The sequence below is a fragment of the Emydura macquarii genome, unplaced genomic scaffold (assembly GCF_026122565.2).
Source record: "Emydura macquarii macquarii isolate MOO-44397 ecotype Brisbane River unplaced genomic scaffold, CSIRO-AGI_Emac_v2 contig_1253, whole genome shotgun sequence".
Taxonomy (NCBI): domain Eukaryota; kingdom Metazoa; phylum Chordata; order Testudines; family Chelidae; genus Emydura; species Emydura macquarii.
The window spans coordinates 70,508,683-70,528,066 of NW_027131390.1; the positions used below are offsets into that span (position 1 = coordinate 70,508,683).

At 38.2% G+C, this 19,384-nt stretch overlaps 1 protein-coding gene across 50 annotated transcripts in view; it reads left to right on the forward strand.

Moving 5' to 3' along the window:
- TTN (titin) overlaps nt 1-19,384 on the forward strand; it is a 465,728-nt gene that overhangs the window by 152,918 nt on the left and 293,426 nt on the right. For all 50 annotated transcript variants that reach the window (XM_067549108.1, XM_067549128.1, XM_067549138.1 and 47 more), the window contains 4 exons: nt 3,360-3,514; nt 3,613-3,742; nt 3,832-3,997; nt 18,584-18,687. In XM_067549108.1, the coding sequence (XP_067405209.1) occupies nt 3,360-3,514; nt 3,613-3,742; nt 3,832-3,997; nt 18,584-18,687 (555 nt within the window). The remainder of the gene's footprint in view (nt 1-3,359; nt 3,515-3,612; nt 3,743-3,831; nt 3,998-18,583; nt 18,688-19,384) is intronic.

Genomic DNA, 19,384 nt, shown 5'->3' on the forward strand with positions numbered 1-19,384 from the left:
AGAGGCAGACACCCATTTTAATGTTTGCAGCTGGGATGCAAACCTTTGACTCCTACACTTGAAACGTATATGAAACATGGTCTCTTGGCTGCTTACAGTCATGTCAGTCTGTAGGATGGCACAATGTCTGCTCACTAGAACCTTGCTCTAACCCACATTCTTAATTTTATTTTTAAAATAATTAAAAGGTGCCCATCTACAAGGTGTGGCCCCTTCCTATTACATAGGTACACAATGGAGGCAAAGATGGTCAGCTTCCTCGAGTGCTAGGTTTTCATCAGTAAACTTTTTGTGCCATCACAGGCACCACATAAATCATTCCACTTCAACACAGCCATTCACTCAACTTTACTGGAAAAAACAATCGCACTGGAGAAAATGAACAGCCTCTTAAGAATTCACAGGCATTTGTGATGGTCAGTGAAGCTGCGTTGCAATGGCTGTAACTGAGAGGCATTCTGATATTTTGGGGGTATCATCTTATTCACCACAGGGAGAGAGTTTCCTGTGTATTAGAATCAGGCAGTAGCATAGCTGCAGGGATTAATGGCTCAAATTTTCAAGGAACACCCTTTAATTCTCGTTTCTTCAGTGGGCCTTGGTACCTTGCAGGATCACCTACTTAGTCACAAAGAAGTAAATATGGATGCTCAAAGAGGGGAGATGATGTAGAACAACGGGTAAGGACAAGAGGGGGAAAAAGAGGGGAGGGAATAGTAGTTGGGGAGGAAACAATGGAGAGTCAATAGGAGAAAAAGAGAATGGGAGACAAAGGTGGAAAAGAGAAATTGTAGAGACAGAAAAAAAAAGGGGAGGAGGGGAGTGGAGTGGCTCATCCATGCTACCAGAAACCTTGCTTGTGCGTCATGGAGTAGAGCTGCTGCTCCAGGATTGATTGCTGCTAAGTAGGAAATATGAAACTCAAAGACGAATGGAAAATAAATGAGGAAAGTTAAATTTATTTGGCACTGAGGCAGGTTGAAATTTTTTCATTCAAAACTTTCTTATTGAAACTAAAAGCTTTAGCAAAAAGTTTCTGGGGTTTTTTTTGTTTTTGTTTTGTTTAATTTTCTTGAGTTTTGGTCCACCCGGAACATTTTGAAATTTAAAATGTCTCCTTCACCACTCCATTTTCTCTCTTTGCTAATGTAGCAGTAGAATGAATGTCTTCCAGGTTTTTTTCTCCTTTTTCCTTTTCCCATGCTGTAATTTTTCAGTACTTTATCAACTTTAGAAAAGTTAGTGACAAAGAAATTATGTAATTCTGCAGAAATGGGAGAAGTTCTGGAAAGTTAGAGCAGCAAGTGGAAAAAGTGGGAGGGGGTAAGATGGGGAAATCCCTGGACATTATTCATTTTAGTTCACCCAGTGGTCAAGAAAAAGGGTGAGAGGGAAGGCACATAATTTTGACAAGTCAAAATATTGAAATGTAATATATTTTCAAAAATAGCTTTGCCAAAAAAGTTTCCATTTTCAACCATGTGAAATGCAAACAATTTATATGAAATTGTTCTTCAATTTTTCAACCACAATGTAGCCTTAAAATACTTCCTTTTTGCATAATTTTTCTTTACTTTTCAAGGGAGATCTCCTCTGGCCTGACTTGGAAATCAAAACCTTCAGTATATTTAGCTTTTTCCCTGGACCAATCCTACTTTTTCCTCAGTGCTCATTTATCTAAATAAATGTGTTGCCTGTGTCTGCCTATAGTTTAACTAGCCCTTTGCTGGTGGATGGCAGTTTGGGATCTAAATAGTTTCCAATAACCCTCACTCCTTAGCACTCCCATTGAAAATATTTAGTAGGTGAGTGTAAAGAGCTCTTCATTCCAAAGTTACCTCTGCTTCCAGCTACACAGCAACATTGGATAGGCTCCAACTTCATAGTTATCAATATAAGAGCACTGTTTGAGGATATAAACTCCCTCTCAGCAGATCTCCTTCTTCCTCTATGCTGGTCACATCAAATACCTTATTACTCTTATTTGTAGCTTAAAGCCACAGCCTGCAATAAGGGGCATGGAGTTGCTTTACTTTAATAGGAGCATTTAAAAATATGCCTCTCACAGACCCACAGTTTGTGTCAGGGAGCAGGGGTGGCCTGATTTGTTGAGAAAGTTTTGGCCTCTTGCCCTGGTTAATTATAGACTTTGTGGTAGCCGAGAGATAGCAAGGGCTCAGGACTGTCCCAGCCACACTTGCTCCTACTCTCTGCTGGCCCCTGACATGCCCCTATGCCAAAGACTTTTGGGGGGAACTAAGGATCTTTTGCTGTTAGTGTTGTAGCACGCTCTTAAGGGATATGCTGATTTTGCTCTCTGGTGTATTGCAGGAATGATTCTGCTAAACAGCGTTACTCTGGTAGAATTGAGAGCAAAATCAGGCCTTAGAGTTTGATAAATTTAAATCACTGAAATATTTTGGATAAGGTTACTAAACACTAACTGTTTTATTATATGACCGTTATATTATATAACCGTTATATTATACATATCTTGTATGTGCCTAAAGGGTTTGCCTTCATAATAATAAGGTAGCTAGAATACATACTATGGGGTTTGCCTTGTATTGTTCTTAATAAGTATGTATACTATGATGCATTATGAAAAAATGGAGGAGAAAAAGAGAACATATATTTTTGATGTGGAGGAAAAGCAACATGTGATTTTATTTGTAAGTGTCTGGGCCACTCTAAAAATCCTATAGTTTGTAGTAACCTACTTTAGTTTTTCACTGTAGCCCTCAAAATGGGGCTTAAGTGGAACTTAAGTAGTGCATAAACCCTGTTCTGTCCTTCAGCAGCAGTGTAAATTTTACCCTTTTATAGAATTGGATTCTTGTATGCTTTGCTAAGATGCTAACCTGGAAGGATGGAACAGACTGGCAAAGCAAAGAAAAGCATGATGTGCAACAGTAAGCCTAGCCCAGAAGTTTGCCAGTCTTGATGTTGTTCCTTAAACTTCTGTAGAAAATGTTTTACTGTTTACTGCAATAATTTAATCCACCATATATTCATCCATTATTCGTATAAAGAATGTGATTATCTAATGCTACCTTGAAATTAATATCACTGTGCTGATGCATGGAGGTCTTGATCCTCACTACCCCTGTGTGCCGAGGACAGTTTCACCATTCCCACTCCACATCACATAGGCAAAGAAGGTAAATAAAAGGAAAATAATTTCAAAGATGTTTGTCCTCAACTGCTGTGTAAACTAGTACTCTTGAGATTCAACCATCATCACAGATTTTTTTCTCCATGCAATAAAGGTAAAGATATAATAAGAAAATTATGAAAGCAGAGGGATTTTTTGTTTTGCTTTCGTTGTGTCATTTCAAGTACAGTATACTTCTTTTCAGTACAAGAAAAACAACCAAACTTCATACAGAAATTTGGACATACAACTCTACAAGAAGGAGAAGATTTAATCCTGCATTGCACTATACATGGAAGACCCAGACCAAATGTTGTTTGGACTAAAGATGATATCAGAGTGGTAGCTGGAGACATCATTGTATGTCTTAACTTTTTTAAAATGTTCCTTGGGGAGGGACATGGTATATCTTGCTGTATTGTACTAATTGTCTTCTGCACATATCTATTGTTTTACAGATTGAGAAATTAGGAGATTCCTATTACCTTTTAAAAAGAAATGTTGTCCTTGCTGATACTGGGAAATATATCTGTGTTGCCAGCAATGAAGTTGGGCAAGCATACTGTTCAGCTTTCCTAACAGTCATAGGTGACTTCCCCCTCTTGTCCCTGCCCTATGCACATTAGTATAATAAATGAGAACCTTGTTCCCACTCTGACATGCATGTTTTGTTTCAGAGAAAAATAAAAAAGCAGAAATTCCTGCTGTACCTGACACAAAATCAAAACAGGAACAAGATTATTTTTTGGAAAAAGTGAGTGTCACTACAACTGAAGTAGGACAAGCTCAGGGTGCATATTGTATGAAAGGTCAAAGGCCATTGGCTAAGCATCTGTCAGTGAGGTAACTTCAAATTTACTCTGCATATACTGTGTCTTGTATTATACTATAGTTGCTGTAATGAGCTTCACTTATGAAGCACGCCCAGAACCCTGTTGTCTTACATTACACAAAAGTGAGTAAATGAATCATAACATGACTATCTGTATTTAGTTTGCTATCAGAAGATATCATAGATCCATATACAATGTATAAAATCTTACAATAACTTACTATACAGTAGAATATAGCTGTAACTTATAAATGTAACGTGTATGTAGTAGTTGTAGCCTTGTCAATTCCAGGATATTAGAGAGACAAGGTGGATCAGGTACTAGCTTTGATTGGACCTGTTGGTGAAAGAGATATCATTTCATCATACTTGAAAGCTTGTGTCTCTCTCTCTCATCAACAGAATTTGGTCCAATAAAAGACATTGCATTTACAGGGAAAAGGTGGGTCTCTGGTGGTGGTAACTTATTCATAAATGATCTGGAAAAGGGGATAAACAGTGAGGTGTCAAAATCAGCAGATGATACAAAATTATTCGAGATAGTTAAGTCCAAAGCAGACTGCAAAGTGTTACAAAGGGATCTCACAAAACTGGGTGCAAAGTAATGGATGCTGGCATACATAATCTCAACTATTCATACAACGTGATGGGCTCTAAATTATCTGTTAGCACTCTGAGTCGTGGGATAGTTCTCTGAAAACATCTCAATATGCAGCAACAGTCAAAAAACAACAGAATGTTAGGAACCATTAAGAAAGGGATACATAATAAAACAGAAAACATAACAATGCCATTATACACATCCATGGTATGCTCACTCCTTGAATACTGCATACAGTTCTGATCGCTTCATCTCAAAAAAATATGTATTAGAATTGGAAAAGGGACAGAGAAGGGCAACGAAAATGATTATGGGTATGGAACAGCTTCTGTATGAGGAGAGATTAAAAAGACTGGAACAATTCAGCTTAAAAATATGATGGGAGGGATATGATAAAGGTCTATAAAATCATGCATGGTATGGAGAAAGTGAACAAGGAAGTATTATTTACCCCTTCCCATAACACATGAACCAGAGGTCACCTGATAAACTTGCTGCCTATTAATTTCAAAACAAACAAACAGAAGTACTTCTTCATATAATGCACAGTCAGCCTGTGGAACTCGATTCCGGGGAAGGTTGTGAAGGCCAAAAGTATAAATGGGTTCAAAGAAAGAACTAGCTAAGTTCCCGGAAGATAAGTCCTTTAGTGGCTATTAGTCAAGATGGTCAGGACACAATCCCATGCTCTGGATGTCTCTAAACCTCTGACTGCTACAAGCTGGGACTGGATGACGGGGAATGGATCACTTGATAAACTGCTCTGTTCTGTTTACTTCCTCTGAAGCATCTGCCAGTGGAAGACAGGATACTGGGCTAGATGGACCATTGGTGTGACCCAATATGGCTGTTCTTATGTTGTGTATAATAACCCCTTAGACTGAATTGCTCAAAGGCGCTTTGTAATAAAGAGTTATGGAAAAATTCAGCTGAATTTCTTTTACATGCTGATATAGCTGAAGCAAGGCATTACCACTGTTTCTGGAAAAGGATGCACTATTAACCAATCCCAAGCAGGCATACAATTTTATGAGTGAAACGGCCAGAGAGTTGGCAACTTGTTATATGCATTTTATCATTGCTTATTCTAGAAGTGTCTTCCAAAGAAATCCTTGAATGCATGAAATGACCGTGTTAGGTGAATAGTAGTACATCCTTCACTCCCATTTGAAGAGAGAGAAGGTGTTAGCTATATATGATATCTTTACTCAACAGCTGGAAAAATAGACAAAGTCAGTGCTGCGTCCAGCAAAAAGTCACAACTTAGCAGGAGCACAAGGGTTTTTTTAAGCATAACAGAGGATGCCACACATGTGAGGCCTCCTTTACCATCCTGGTACCTTATTCAGTTTCTCTAAGTCCTATGCCTATACATTCAATTACCAAGTTCTCACCATAATGAAACTGGGAAATGAAATGGGGGGTGAGGAGGAGTGATGGAATTCTTCATTGTTTTCAGTGATGCCACCAGATTCCCAGGGGGGAGAGGTCATATTCTCACTGTGGCATTAGCACTTTCTGTGAAAGGGACAAAAATAATTTCCTACTTATAAGCCTATGTCTTATGCCAAAAAGTTAGTATTTTATCAAAATATTAGATTCATAAGTGATGATTGTCATCTCTATATGTTGAAATCTTTACTAATCATATCTATCTGACACACACAATCAGTTTAATGTCATCACTTTTGGGTGCCTTAAAAATAATGTTGTGTTCTCAGTGACTGCTGTTAGGAGTATGAACTTGTTCAAGCTACTGGGGTTTGGAATGTTGGCTTCAAGAAATGCTTAGCAAATTCTTCCCAAAAGTTTTGTAAAGATTTCTGAAAGCTCTCACAAAAGACTGAATGCCACATTTTGGTGATACAATGCATTTTCATTGACTATAGTATTCACTACTGCTGTTAAGAGTCAAATTTTACCTTTGGATATGTGCACAAACCCCAGTGAAGTCAATGTGATTTGTGTCTGGTGTGTTTTTGAAGGCAGAATTAAGCCAAAGTTGATTGTGGCTACATCTGTAAATTTGCTCTATTAACCCTCTTTACAATCCTCAAAAAAGTAAAAGTGGCATAATTATGACCATTAAAACATATCAGAAACTGAAATGACACTTGGATCTTCAAGATAAGGTTCAGAGGTTTCCAAGGTGCAGGAGCTACCTGACAGCTCATGTCATAGAGAATTTGGCAGGTATTTACAGTATTTTGAATGCTGCATAAAACAAAAGGGATATTCTCATACTCAGAGAGTGGACTTCACTTGAGGGTGAAGAAAAGCATACTAGAATGGGAAACCTGATGCCTTTGGTTACACCTTTTTCTTAGGGAAGTATCTTTCCATCGTAGTTGAACTGTAGCAAAGTCACTACTTTTTAATTGAACTAAAATGAAAAAGAGATGTCATAGTCCTCTTTTGCAGTCCTTGAAATCAGATTGGGATAAAATTCACCATTATTCAATGGCCCAGTGCAGGGCCCATACACAACTTTTCTCCTACTAAGGCTCAATTTTGAAAACTTAAGTAAGTGGGACATAAGTGATGCATAACTCTTGTATAACTCCTACCCAGGGTAAATTTCACCCTCTGATTTACAGCACTGTCCCCGATTCATCATTTATGCTGTCATAAAGCTGCCTGTACTTTGTGCAAAGTGCTATGGAGTAAGTATTTTTCTACCTTGTCATTCTATATTCTAGGTCTGTTAATCTGCTTTTCCCTAGCATCAGTTCATTGTTACTTTAGTTAGAAATATAAACAAGGGGAGGAGGCAGAGATTGGATGAAACCCCTGGCAGTGAGATTGGGATGACAAATCAGACGAGATGGGGGTTGGAGGAGGACTGGGACTAGTTGAGCAAGGAGAGTAGGGCAAGAAGCTGGTGGAAGCAGGGGAAGAATAGGCGGCTGGGGGGTGACTACAGTAATTAGGAGACAACATTCACACTAATGAATGTTATGATTTCATGATGATGTATCTAATAAGAAGAGCTGAAAGAAACTTGGAATTTCCATCCTGTGGGAAACTTTGGTATTTTGATGTTTGTTTTTAGCCCAAACCAGAATGAAAAGTCGAAATATCAAAACTTTAATAGGACATGTTCTAAAAATAATTGATATCAAAACAATTTTTTATATTTAGCAAAATGAAATATTTTGAGGGTTGTGGGACTCTTTTAATGCAACGTTGGGATTCAGTCTCAGGAGAGACCATGGTGTATCATGGGAGATGTCACTTGGCTGTGCAGCCAAGCCCATAGGGGAAAATAAAAGTGTGAGGCACAGTGGACACAGATTAATGATGAAATGGTGCAAAATGAAATATTTTGGTTCAGACCTGAAATTAAATATTTTTGTTTGATTTCCTGGTGCCAAAAGTTTTTATTCAGTTTTCCAAAATAAAAGTTTTCCTGTGGAAAATCTTTATTGTTTTCCCCAAATCACATTTTCTGTCAAAACCAAAAGCAATGGAAAACTACTGAACAGTTCTACTAACTAAGCATATTACAACTCTGGTAAAGTTAAGTTGTTTGGACATCTTATTGTTTTAAGACTCTCAGTTTAGTTTCTCTTGATAAGTGATTTAGGATTATTTATGTTTAGGATGATTCAGTAGAAGAATAACTCCATTAATCTTGCTAGCAAGGAGCAAAGGACTCTGTTCCTGTTTCCTATGAAAATAGTTGAGTCAGTAGGACAGTCAACATGCTACTAACTAGCCATCAACACTTTATTTAAGATCTGACCTTTATATGGGTCAGATCATTGTGTATTAGCCGTGAGATTTTTCATTATTATTGTGGCATTCTTGCTCCTTCATTTGGACTGATGATTTCTCTTGAGGGAATAAATATCTGAGTTTTCTCTGTGATCTTCACTTCTTCTAAAAGGTCTGTGGGGCTATGCTGATGAGAGTGCAAGAATGCTGGTTCTTCAGACTACTTTAATTTTTGTTTAGGAGAATCAGGTAATGAAGTTTTGTTTTGTTGTTGTTGCTCCTCTACTTGTTGTACATAAAACTGCTGCTGCTTACTCTTCAACAGTAATATAAGAAGTTTTAGGTCAGTGATGTAATGTGTTAGGGATGGGATTACTCTAATATCCAGTAACACGGACAGGACTTCAAAACGATGGAGAGCAGTTTCATCAACCACCACAGAACGGTGGAAGAGTGCTGTAATTTACACCAGATTAAAATGTAGCTAATATATTAATTTAAATGTGTTTTCTTGCACAGGTTAAAAAATAAATGTTGTCTGCTGAGTGCATATTTTGAACATGTGGAGTCGCAAAAGGTTAACATCAGTCTGAAGCATGATCCTATATTTCTCTTGGCTACTGCAGAGGATATTTTAGGGAAATCTAATTTAGAAGATGGTTGAACTTCAGAACGCTCAGTTTATGAATGGACTAATTGCCTGCTGTGAATCTTCATGGAGATTTGACATTGGGAGGGGGAGGAGGGAATCTTTGCATACTGTTTAATTAATACCTGTTAAAAACATGCTTTTAATTAGAACTTGTAATTTGTTTCTCTATATTCATTAATAAAGTCACTTACACAGCAGATCTACTTGACATAAGTGCTGTGGTTTCTACTTTACATATTTTATCCTAGCTTGTAAGACAAATTTAAACACACACACACATACACACACACACACACACACACCCTCAAAAGAAGGTAAGTGATATTAGTAATTTCCCCTCTACTTTTTAAGTACTTTTCCATGGGCCTCTCAAAATTACAGTCCTGGCTGGTTGGTCAGTTTTCTTGTACCCATTCTGCAGCAAGACTGAGAACAAATATGAAATGTGGTATACAAGCAAATGAATGAGAGAAGGGCAGGCTCCCCTGTTTCCTCTTAAGTAGCTAATGGAGGACTTTACACTTGTTCTTGAGTTTTTCATTTATGTAGACAAGAGTTAATAGCTTCTATAATCAGGGAATGATAGGAATAAATTTTTCTCTGACTGGCTAATCCTATGTATTTAAAACCTTGTGGGTTTATTAGTTCCTAAGGGCCCTGACAATGCTTCTAGGGAGGCTGTGCACGGACAAGGAATCATTTCTGGCAATTGGAAGGCTGGGCCTAGTCAGGATTGTTACAAAGATGGTTTGTGGGCAAATGAAATTTTTTAAGGCAGCAGCTTAATAGGAACTTTATCCATATATGCATGTTTGGAAGACTTGGATTATAGTGCTTGGTGATTGACAGGTCAACTATCACTTTCACTTACGTCGGAAAACTGGGTTTCCTCCTTTTGATTCAGACTCCTACAGTTGTCCTTAAGAGTTCCAAGACTACCACCAGATCAGCAGCAGAAGTTTTGGAAGCAACTTCACACCTGCAGCAGAAGTATTGAAGGAAGAAGAACAGTAAAAGCATTTGTTTGGTTAGCAATGTGAGAAGCAGTTGAACTAGCAGGACTTTGTCAGATTCTAAAATAGCTGTTCCTCATTGGTCATTCTGATCCAAATTTTCAAAGCTCTGTGCACCAGATAATTCATGCAACACAGCCTCCTATTTCTGTTTTACTGTGTGTGATTTGGCCAACACAGCAGGTGCCATATGCATTTTGTAAAGCTTATCTGTGTTGCAAAGGTGGGAAAATTGATACTTTAAGTGAATATCCTGTGTCTAGGTGAGTAAAAGGTCTATGCACCACTTAAATCCCACTGTAACCCTGTTTCAGGATCATAAGTGGCGCATAGACATTACTCTGCATTACCTCTGCACCTGGGGGTAAACTTCACCCTTGCAGAATAGGGACCCAAATAACACATTAGGAGCTTTATCTCAATCTAAAACCATGAACGTAAAATCTTCTCTCCAAATCAAACTATTTAACTGGAGAGAGAATGAGCTGAAATGAATGTCCCTTGCTTGTCCGTAATTGATCAAACAAATCGCTTGATGGTAACATGGCAGTCAATGCTTTTTTCTGCTTGCAAAAGAATCACTTGGATGTGGATGTGTGCATATAAATATAACAGATGAGAATAATTACTGCTCCACTCACTTCATAACACTTTACCTTGTATCTTTCAAAACAGTTGATATGTTCAAAAAGCAATGAAGACAAAACCTATATGCTGTGAGACCTTATAGTCATCTGCAGTCAAATACTTCATTTTTACATATTATTCACACAGGTATCAACAGTGGGTTAAAGACCAATGTTAAATATTTCATTTTTAAAAGCCTGTAAACCCAGAGAACTGGAGAATGGGCTATTTATTTACATGTCTCACACATAGACTGCAAAATTAAAATCGATAAACACGTTATTTTAGTATCTTATCAGTTGGACTGTTTATAGGAGTGGTGTTAGAAATTGTAGAATAACTAAATCTCTGAAAAAGTGATTGTGCACATGAAATTGTGGGATTTTATGTTTGTCTCTGATTCCATAGCAAACTTGTTCATTGAAAAAACCATGGGTGATTGTTGGTTTTGTTTTGACTCCCAGACCTGCAAATGCACTGCGGATTTGAAAGTCAAGCTCTGCTTTGACTTTTTTGCTATATTTTTTTCCTGCCTAGCACTTTTCAGGCGTACACATCATGACCGCTGATTAAGTTCCTACTGTGAAATTTTTGTTTAACACCTTGATAAGTAAGATGTGAAACATAATCCAACATACTTTCCCATAGTTTTGTGACTTTGCTCTGATAACAAGACTAAAAAATAGTAACTTGCCTTTGTCAGCAAGGCAAGTAGATATGACTGAATGCATACAGGGAACAGATCTATAAAGGTGTCTTTTGTTTACATAGTCACTTTTCTGACAATAAGCACACCTAAACCACTCACTGAATCCTAGAAATTAAAGAGGAAAAAGATGTAATGGATTACAGAGACCATCTCCCTGCTATCTTATGATTCCACCACCAGCGCTACAGCTAAGACTGTTTTGAGGAGAGAGATGGGGAGGTTCATTTGTAGTTGGTATCTGTTTAATTCAAAGCTTCAATTCTTGTTTATCCTATCCTACCATCTCATACAGCACCAGCACTTGACAGCAGCATCAACTTTTCAGCGGTGAATGCAGGCATCTGCTTTAGAGACCATATCACTCAATAGCTGATCACTAGGAGGTGCTATGAGTGGAGATGATCAGCGAAGTCTGTGTAGTCTCTGTTCCTATCATCGTCTTTGTCATATTTCCAGGCTCCATCAAGAGTCCTGAGGTTGGATAGCAGAGTATTTGGCTTTCTCACATGGTTGTGTATTGGAGTGCAAACATCCCAAGCCATCAATTTGGCCAAAGATACTTACTGTTTCAGTAGAGATATTATGTAGAGCACCATCTATAGCTAAGGTTGCACAGATGTCATTGCAAATGTTTTCTGTTGCTTATAGAATTTTTGTCTTTTGGTCCAAAACTTGGCAAGTTTGTTTTCAGTCCAGGAAAAAATATTTTTGGAAAGTTTGTGGGGGAGGAGGAGGAGCCATTTTCAAGGCTGAAATGGGAATATAACTTCTCCAATTACAAAAATGTTTTGTTTAAAGAGTAGATGGTAGATGTTAGAGAACAAGCAACTCAACAGGGTTTTATTTCCTAGGTCATGCTGGTGAAAATTGCTGGTGGCTTGTCAGTTTTATGAGAGTTTACAAAAACATTTTATATGTGTTTATTTATTTGTTTAATGCAGTGGTTCTCAAATGCATTCCCCTGTGGGTATGCAGCAATCTTCTGGGGATATATCAACTCATCTAGATCAGTGTTTCTCAAGCTGGGGGTCATGACCCCTGGGCAGGGAGGGTTGGGGTCAGACTTCAGACTCCTGAAAGGGCTACAGTGGTCTAGAAAGGTTGAGAACCAATGGTTTAATGAGATCCAGTAACTGCTTGCTTGTGAAGGTTCTTATGGCTCTGCACATGGTGTGAATGGTAGGGAAAGTTCATATGCAACCTACACTTTCTCTTGAGAGAAGGTGTGTAAAGAAAACAAAGGCATATAGGGAAGTAGGTGGGGCTCTACCTCTTTCCATACACGTAGGCTTGGTCTACATTGAAAAGTTTTATTGGGATAGTTACATCAGTCAGGGGTATGAAAAAACCATACCCCTGACTGACATAGTTATGTGAACAAAAACTCCAGTGTAGACACATCTTCCATTGATGGAGAGCCACCTCCCTGAATGAAATTAGCTCCAGCACCAACAAAAAGCTCCTCCTTTTGATATAGGCAGGCTCTTTGCTCCGTGGCTATGCCTGTATAGTCTCCATAGTGTAGTCAAAGCCTTAGTGAATGAATGTGTCGAAGGGAAGCAGGAAAGAACAAAGGGCATTTGTCCTATCAACTTCATATATTTTGCAGTACAGAGCACTCTAGTGCTGTTTAGCAAATACCTGCATGTTATGGATTTTTAAAATTTTATGAGCTAGTGTAGCATAGTGGATAAGGCACTGGGACTTGGGAATCATGGGTTCAAGTCCCAGCTTTGCCACTGGCCTGCTGGGTGATCTTGGGCAAGTCACTTCCCTCCATGTGCTTCAGCTTCTTCATATGGAAAATGGGGATGATAATACTGACCTTTTGTAAAGCTCTTTGTGATCTAAAGATGAAAAGCACTGGATAAGAGTTATATATCATTATCTTTAGAAATTGCATGTGACCGTGTATTTTTTTTAGGGGGTGGGAAGATCTTCAGCTAGAGTAAATTAGCATAGCGCTAAGGACAATTTGCACTAGCTGAGGATCTGCCCCAATGCTCCTATACTGCAAAGAGCTTCATGCAGGTGGAGTCCTATGCCTGTTACAAACCACAATGTATATGCAAAAAAGGTTGGAGTTTAAGTTAGTGAATGAAGCTTTAAACATATAATGTTTTGTACTTACAGAACGCTTCCAATTTTTGCTTCACGTTTGGATACAAAACATTAATTTTCTGTGATACTTCATGAATTGGTTTAAAAGAATGTTGTCAGTGGTGGGATTTTAATCCCTCTTTCCCAGTAGAAATAATAACATTTGACCTCCTCAATAAAATTCACATATTTGAAAGGTAACAAAATGCCAGCTTTTTTGAGATTTTAAAAATGATTGATTTTATCCTATGATTTTCATGCTACACTCTTCATTTTACTTTTGTCTCTATAACACCAGTGACTCTCTTTTTTTAAGAGAGAGAAATATGAAGTCAGTGTGCTATCACAGATGTGATTTTTTTTCACCAGTTTTATGACTTGCACAACTTTGGAGAAAATTTTAGTGCGTGCTAATGTGATTGTTGTAGAGTAAATTTCATTCACTATGAAAAATTTGACACTCATTTATATCCTTTAAAATCTCATGTGTTTCTTTTTAATACCACACATGCTTTAGTGGAGGCCAAATGGGTCTCCATCTTCTAAATCCTAGCTGCAGTCCTAGCCTGCCTCACGTTATGACAGTAAATCTGATGTGCAGAGACTAGCTTTTCTCTCAGGCTATAAACTAAGGAAGGGGTTATAATACCTGTCTTCCAACCACTGTGGGGTGAGGACACTGCACCAATGTGGGAGATTACAATAATCACTGCTGCTCCTCTCACCCTTGTGCAGCAAAAATAGCCTTAAAGTTGACCGTTTTAACCAGAAAGGTAAATTAAAGGCTAGATCAATCCCTTCTATGGAAAACAGCCCAGGAATGGATGGGAGGATGTAAAACCCTGAGGTTTCCCTCAGTGTTTTCCTCAGGTCAGTCTATGAAGCGGAAGTGACTCCCCCGTTCCCTTCAAAACAGTACATTGCAGGGAGATCAATTCATGGAGAGATGCTGTGCCTCAGAGGCTTCCTTTCCTTTCCTGCAGTACCCTGGCAATGACCGTGTACTCCCCCATTATGGGGCTGCCATGGGAGCTCCTCTTGAGGAGGGGTTCTTGAATATGAAATGGGCTGGTGTAGAAAAACTTCAATCTGGATTTGCTCTCCTCAATGTTGCCTGTGAAATACCTGGCGGAACTTTGCTTACCTTCCCTTCCTGCCTCCCCCCATCAGCCTCTTTTCCTCATGCTTGAGTCTGTGCCTGCAGAGATCCTCCTGTGTGGTCTAAGGAGATGGGGATGGTACCACAGAAAGGTTGACCCCCACCCCTTTTCCACAGCCCTTCTGCAAGGGCAGGGCACATCTTTTCACAGATGGTCTCTTTTCAATGTGTATTTGGGGCATAAACCAGCCCAACAACTCCTGTCTAGCAAAGCACTTAAGCACATGCTTAACTTTAAAACTGTGCAAAGTCTCAGGGATCCAATTAAGCATGTGCTTAAGTAGTTTGCTGGATTGGGGCTTAGTTAGGTACCATATTGTCAGAAAGGAATATTAAGGTTGGATAAGGAGGCACTAACACCCTGACAGTTAGGTGCACACAGTTATCTTAGAACGTTCCGTGGGGCTGGGAGGACAAACTGTTCCAGTTGCAGAAGAAAGCACAAGGGCCCCTTCTGACTCCGACTTCTGGTTTTGAGGCAAATCCATCTGAGGACACAATTAGCCTCACAGTCTGGTAAAGCCAGGCCGGGCTCAGCCAAGGACCTCTCAGCAAGCAATATGGGAGAGGCATCACTGATTGGCTGGGGCTGCATGGGTCGGGCCCCTGATGAGGGCAAACAGGAAAGAGGGCTGAAGACTGGGTTTAAAACACTTGCAAAAGATGCTGCTGTGTATGCGCTGTCTTGAAGTTTGTGTTTCTGCATTTCAGACATTGCTTTTGACAAGGCCTACTGAAAGGAATATCTAGCTAGCAGTAGAAAGATTTTACAAAAATATCAACCCTACCTGATATCAAACACCAACTTTCAACTCATAACTAGAAAATATACCTATATATTAGCAATATAATAAGGTCCAGGTATGAGGTCAGCTTACTTATTTGACTTGGTGATTGACAGATGCATTTGGTAGCTACTTAGTCATCCTAGAGGAAGAGACTGTAAGGTTGGGTCTGACTGACAGGACCACGATTGATTGAGCTCTGTTCTGTGCTATTTAATAAAAATCCTTCCTTATCACTTTTTTCTTATGTTTGTGGATATAACTAATTAGCAATTGCAAATAAAATGGCTGGACTTTAAACTAGAACAAAATCTAACATACTGGTTCATTTCCTCAGTGAATCTCTTTTGTGCTGCCAAAATTAGCACTGTCAATCAGACCAACAGGTGGTGTATGAATGCATAAAGTGGATCCTCCCTCCCATAATACTTTCTTTTAGAAAACCAATCAGAAGTGACACTGACATGATGATGCAGAGCTGTCAGCAGATCTGGGGTATATAAAGTAAAACAACTATGTTAGCACTTCTGAGCAGTCGTGCATTCCCAGCCTCGCCTCGGGTGTAGGGATTGCAAAGAAAAGCAAAACTACACTGTCAAGACTGTGTAGTTTTGTTTTTAATGATTAGAGGCTCAACGATTCTCATATTAGGATTGTCTAAAATCTTACTCTGGATAAGGACGTCGTTCACGAAACTTTCGCTGGGCTTAGCCCACCCCTTTTAGGCACTCTTGAGAAATCAGGTCAGTAGCATTTTTTGATAATATAACAACATTTTTGTCAGTAATTAATGACTTTGATAGAATGCATAAATATAAATGTATATTTATGGGCATGTGATGTATGTGTATGTAATAAGAATATAGTCTCTAAACTTTGAACATTGAAGTTCTTTATCAAGAATGCTGTCTTATGTTTCTGAATATGAGTTTTGATCAAATTCAATTAATACTTCTTTAAGTTCATTTGATATTAAAGAACATTTAAATTAGGATTTAAAATGTATATGGAAATGTCTGGCAAATTTATGAACGTTTATATGTATGCTGGGAGTGTTCAAGGTTATATTACTCACAGATAAACCCAGAAGCTCCAAGAATAGCTCTGATAAAATGCATATGGTATCAGCTAAGCGCTGATGACTTTTTAAGGGAATCAACTGCTAAGGTATCAATTACACAGCAGCTCTGGAACACTTGTCTGCTGTCAGTCAAAGCTGGGGAGGTTATTTTTGGAGCCTGATATTTCAGATGCATACCTTTTTAATCATAATTATTCAAAAGCCTTATAAGCTCAAAATCTTAATCATTGAAATTTGCCTACCCAATGAGATATTTAAACTTTCAACTAATTCAACATCAATTGTACTTAATTAAATAATTCCCAACCTATTCTGGAGTTTGGAAATAATCTATATAGTTTTTGATACTGTTTATTTAAAATACTAAATTATTTCTGTTTCAAATGATTGTCAAATCATTAAATTAAAACTGAAGTAGAGATGAGACAAAAAATGTGTTAGTTATTTGTGCGGGCTTGTACATTTTTGGAAATTGGTTTCTTGAGATTAAATTTCAGTTTTACCTAATTTATTTAAACTTTTTCACAAATTGAAAACTTCAGGAACAAAAATGCACCATGCACCAAGTTACAAAAAGTATCTGTATGACCCATAAAGACAATACACATAGTGCCTTTCATGTGAAGTTTCACACAAACCTATACAGCATTAGATGCTGCCCCTCTTGTTCACCTTTATTAGTACATTACTGCACATGTAGTCATACTGTTTGGGATTTACAAAGGAGCCTACAGGAGTTAGGTGCCCACATTCCATTGAAAATCAATGGGAGTTGGGCTCCTAACAAGTCTAGGCTCCTTTGACAAGTCAGGCACTGATTTCAATGGGTCTGCTCTCAGTGTAAGGTATTTTTGACCTAATTGAGGATGGCAGGAGTTAGCTCATAGTTAGAGAGCTTTAAATAAAGGTTTATTATTTTTTATGTATTGTGTCTTGTACTGTGGCAATATCAGACACAGAATCATAAGTAAATACACAATTCACAGTATATATGAGTTATCACTATCTATATATATATATATATATATATATATATATATATATATATATATGAATTATCACTATAAAGTCCAAACTCCTAAAAATATTTACCAAGTTATCTCTTATCTGGTAAAACATGGTAACAATATATTCACGTAGTGTTTTTAATGAAGGAAATTATAACTTCAGTTAAAATAGTGTGACCTTATTAATAAGCAGATGGTTTTGTAAGCATTAGAAATATTCATACACTATTCATTTAAATTCAACATACAATTAAAATAAGCCCTTTTAAAATAAAGTACAAAATATCTCTCAGAACTATTATGCACAGGAAGAGAGGACAAACTATTTTTCATTCACATTTCACACCTGCCTGCAGTTGTTTGTCACCAGTGCCAGTGGCTACTTTATCCCCAGCTCGTGTTTCAAAGGTGGCTGTTTCTCAGTATTCCAGATTCCTTTCTGAGAAATATTTAAATTTTGTCTGAATCTTTAATGTCAATATGCTTCTGCATAAGATTAAATTATTCACTACTTATACTATACCTTAAAAAAGGGAAGCCTCCCAGCCGTCCTTTAATTATTAAAAGCCAAATAGATTGCAGATATCCACATTTCTTTTAAGCTGCTATTTAAAGCCTAATTCTGCTGCCAGTGAATATAATTATGTTTTGCATTTACAGAACAGTTTCAATTCATCCCATAACACTTTGACTTATGTGAATAAGGATTATTTTACCTTTATGACAGATGGGGCGACTGAGGCACAGAGGTTAAGTTACCTACACAAGATCATACAATAAGTCAGGGGCAGAATCAGCAGTAGGGCCCCATCTCCTGGTGCCATACTTAATCCATTAGACCACAGCTCACTCCACTGACATCAACAGGACTTGTGTTATTATTTTCAGTGGGAGCAGGAGCAGGCCCTTCAAGTGAAATAATTATGTGTTACAAAATTCCACCAAATCCAGGCTTTTTTTCCCCCAACAATTCCAATGTTAAAGCATAGCCAGGCCAATATGGTTTAAGGCTGAGAAGGATATATCATTCCATGCCATGTACAGATAAAAAGTGCCAGTACACTAAGAAAGGAGAGAAAATGTGTATAGGAATAACTTTAAGGAGTGCTTGGCATTTGACATCTAATTATATTTTCTTGTTTTCAGAGTGCCGATAAAGATGACAACAAAAGCACCAACGTTTACGCAGCCGTTACAAAGTGTTGTGGCACTGGAGGGTAGTGCCGCAACCTTTGAGGCTCATATTAGTGGTAAGATTTACTCCTTTCTTACTACCTTCATTTCTTGTTCCTGAATTACTTATGTAGTGGAAGTGTAAGACAAACATACGGTTGCCAGTGCTTTAGCAAGTCCTGTAATGTGATGGGGTAAAGACTGTCAGTGCATCCAAATCAGACAGCAGTGAAAGGGTCAAGTAATATAATTCCATTTCTTCAATGGATTAGCCGACTTCAGAGAGTGCTATCAAATTCCAGCAGACATACTGTACAGAATTATGATGGATCCTGAGCAAAGACCCAATTCTGCTACCATTGACGTCTGTGGCAAATTTTCATTGACTTCAATAGGAACAGAATTGGGCCCCAGTTAACACAGCAAAGGAAGAAATAGGAATAAAAGTGCAAATTGTGCTAGTGAGAAGTCTAGGGATGTACACACTGTGTCTATGGGGACATGACAGAGCGAGGGGCTAAGTGGCAGAATGTGCATTGCTGCTCCAAAGCTGAAGAGGACAAATTTTTCTTCACTGGCTCTGTGCTGGGCACACTGGCTCATTTTGTGTTGACTTTCACTCCATTCAACCCCCTTGACTTATATGATTTTGGTGGAGTGGTATGGGTGATAAGCACAAAATTTGGGCTTGCATGCGCCTACTCAAAATGGTAGGAAAGCCTGTATAGAGGTAGTGTAAGATTGTGATAAATAAGATTGTGGAGCAACTTAAAG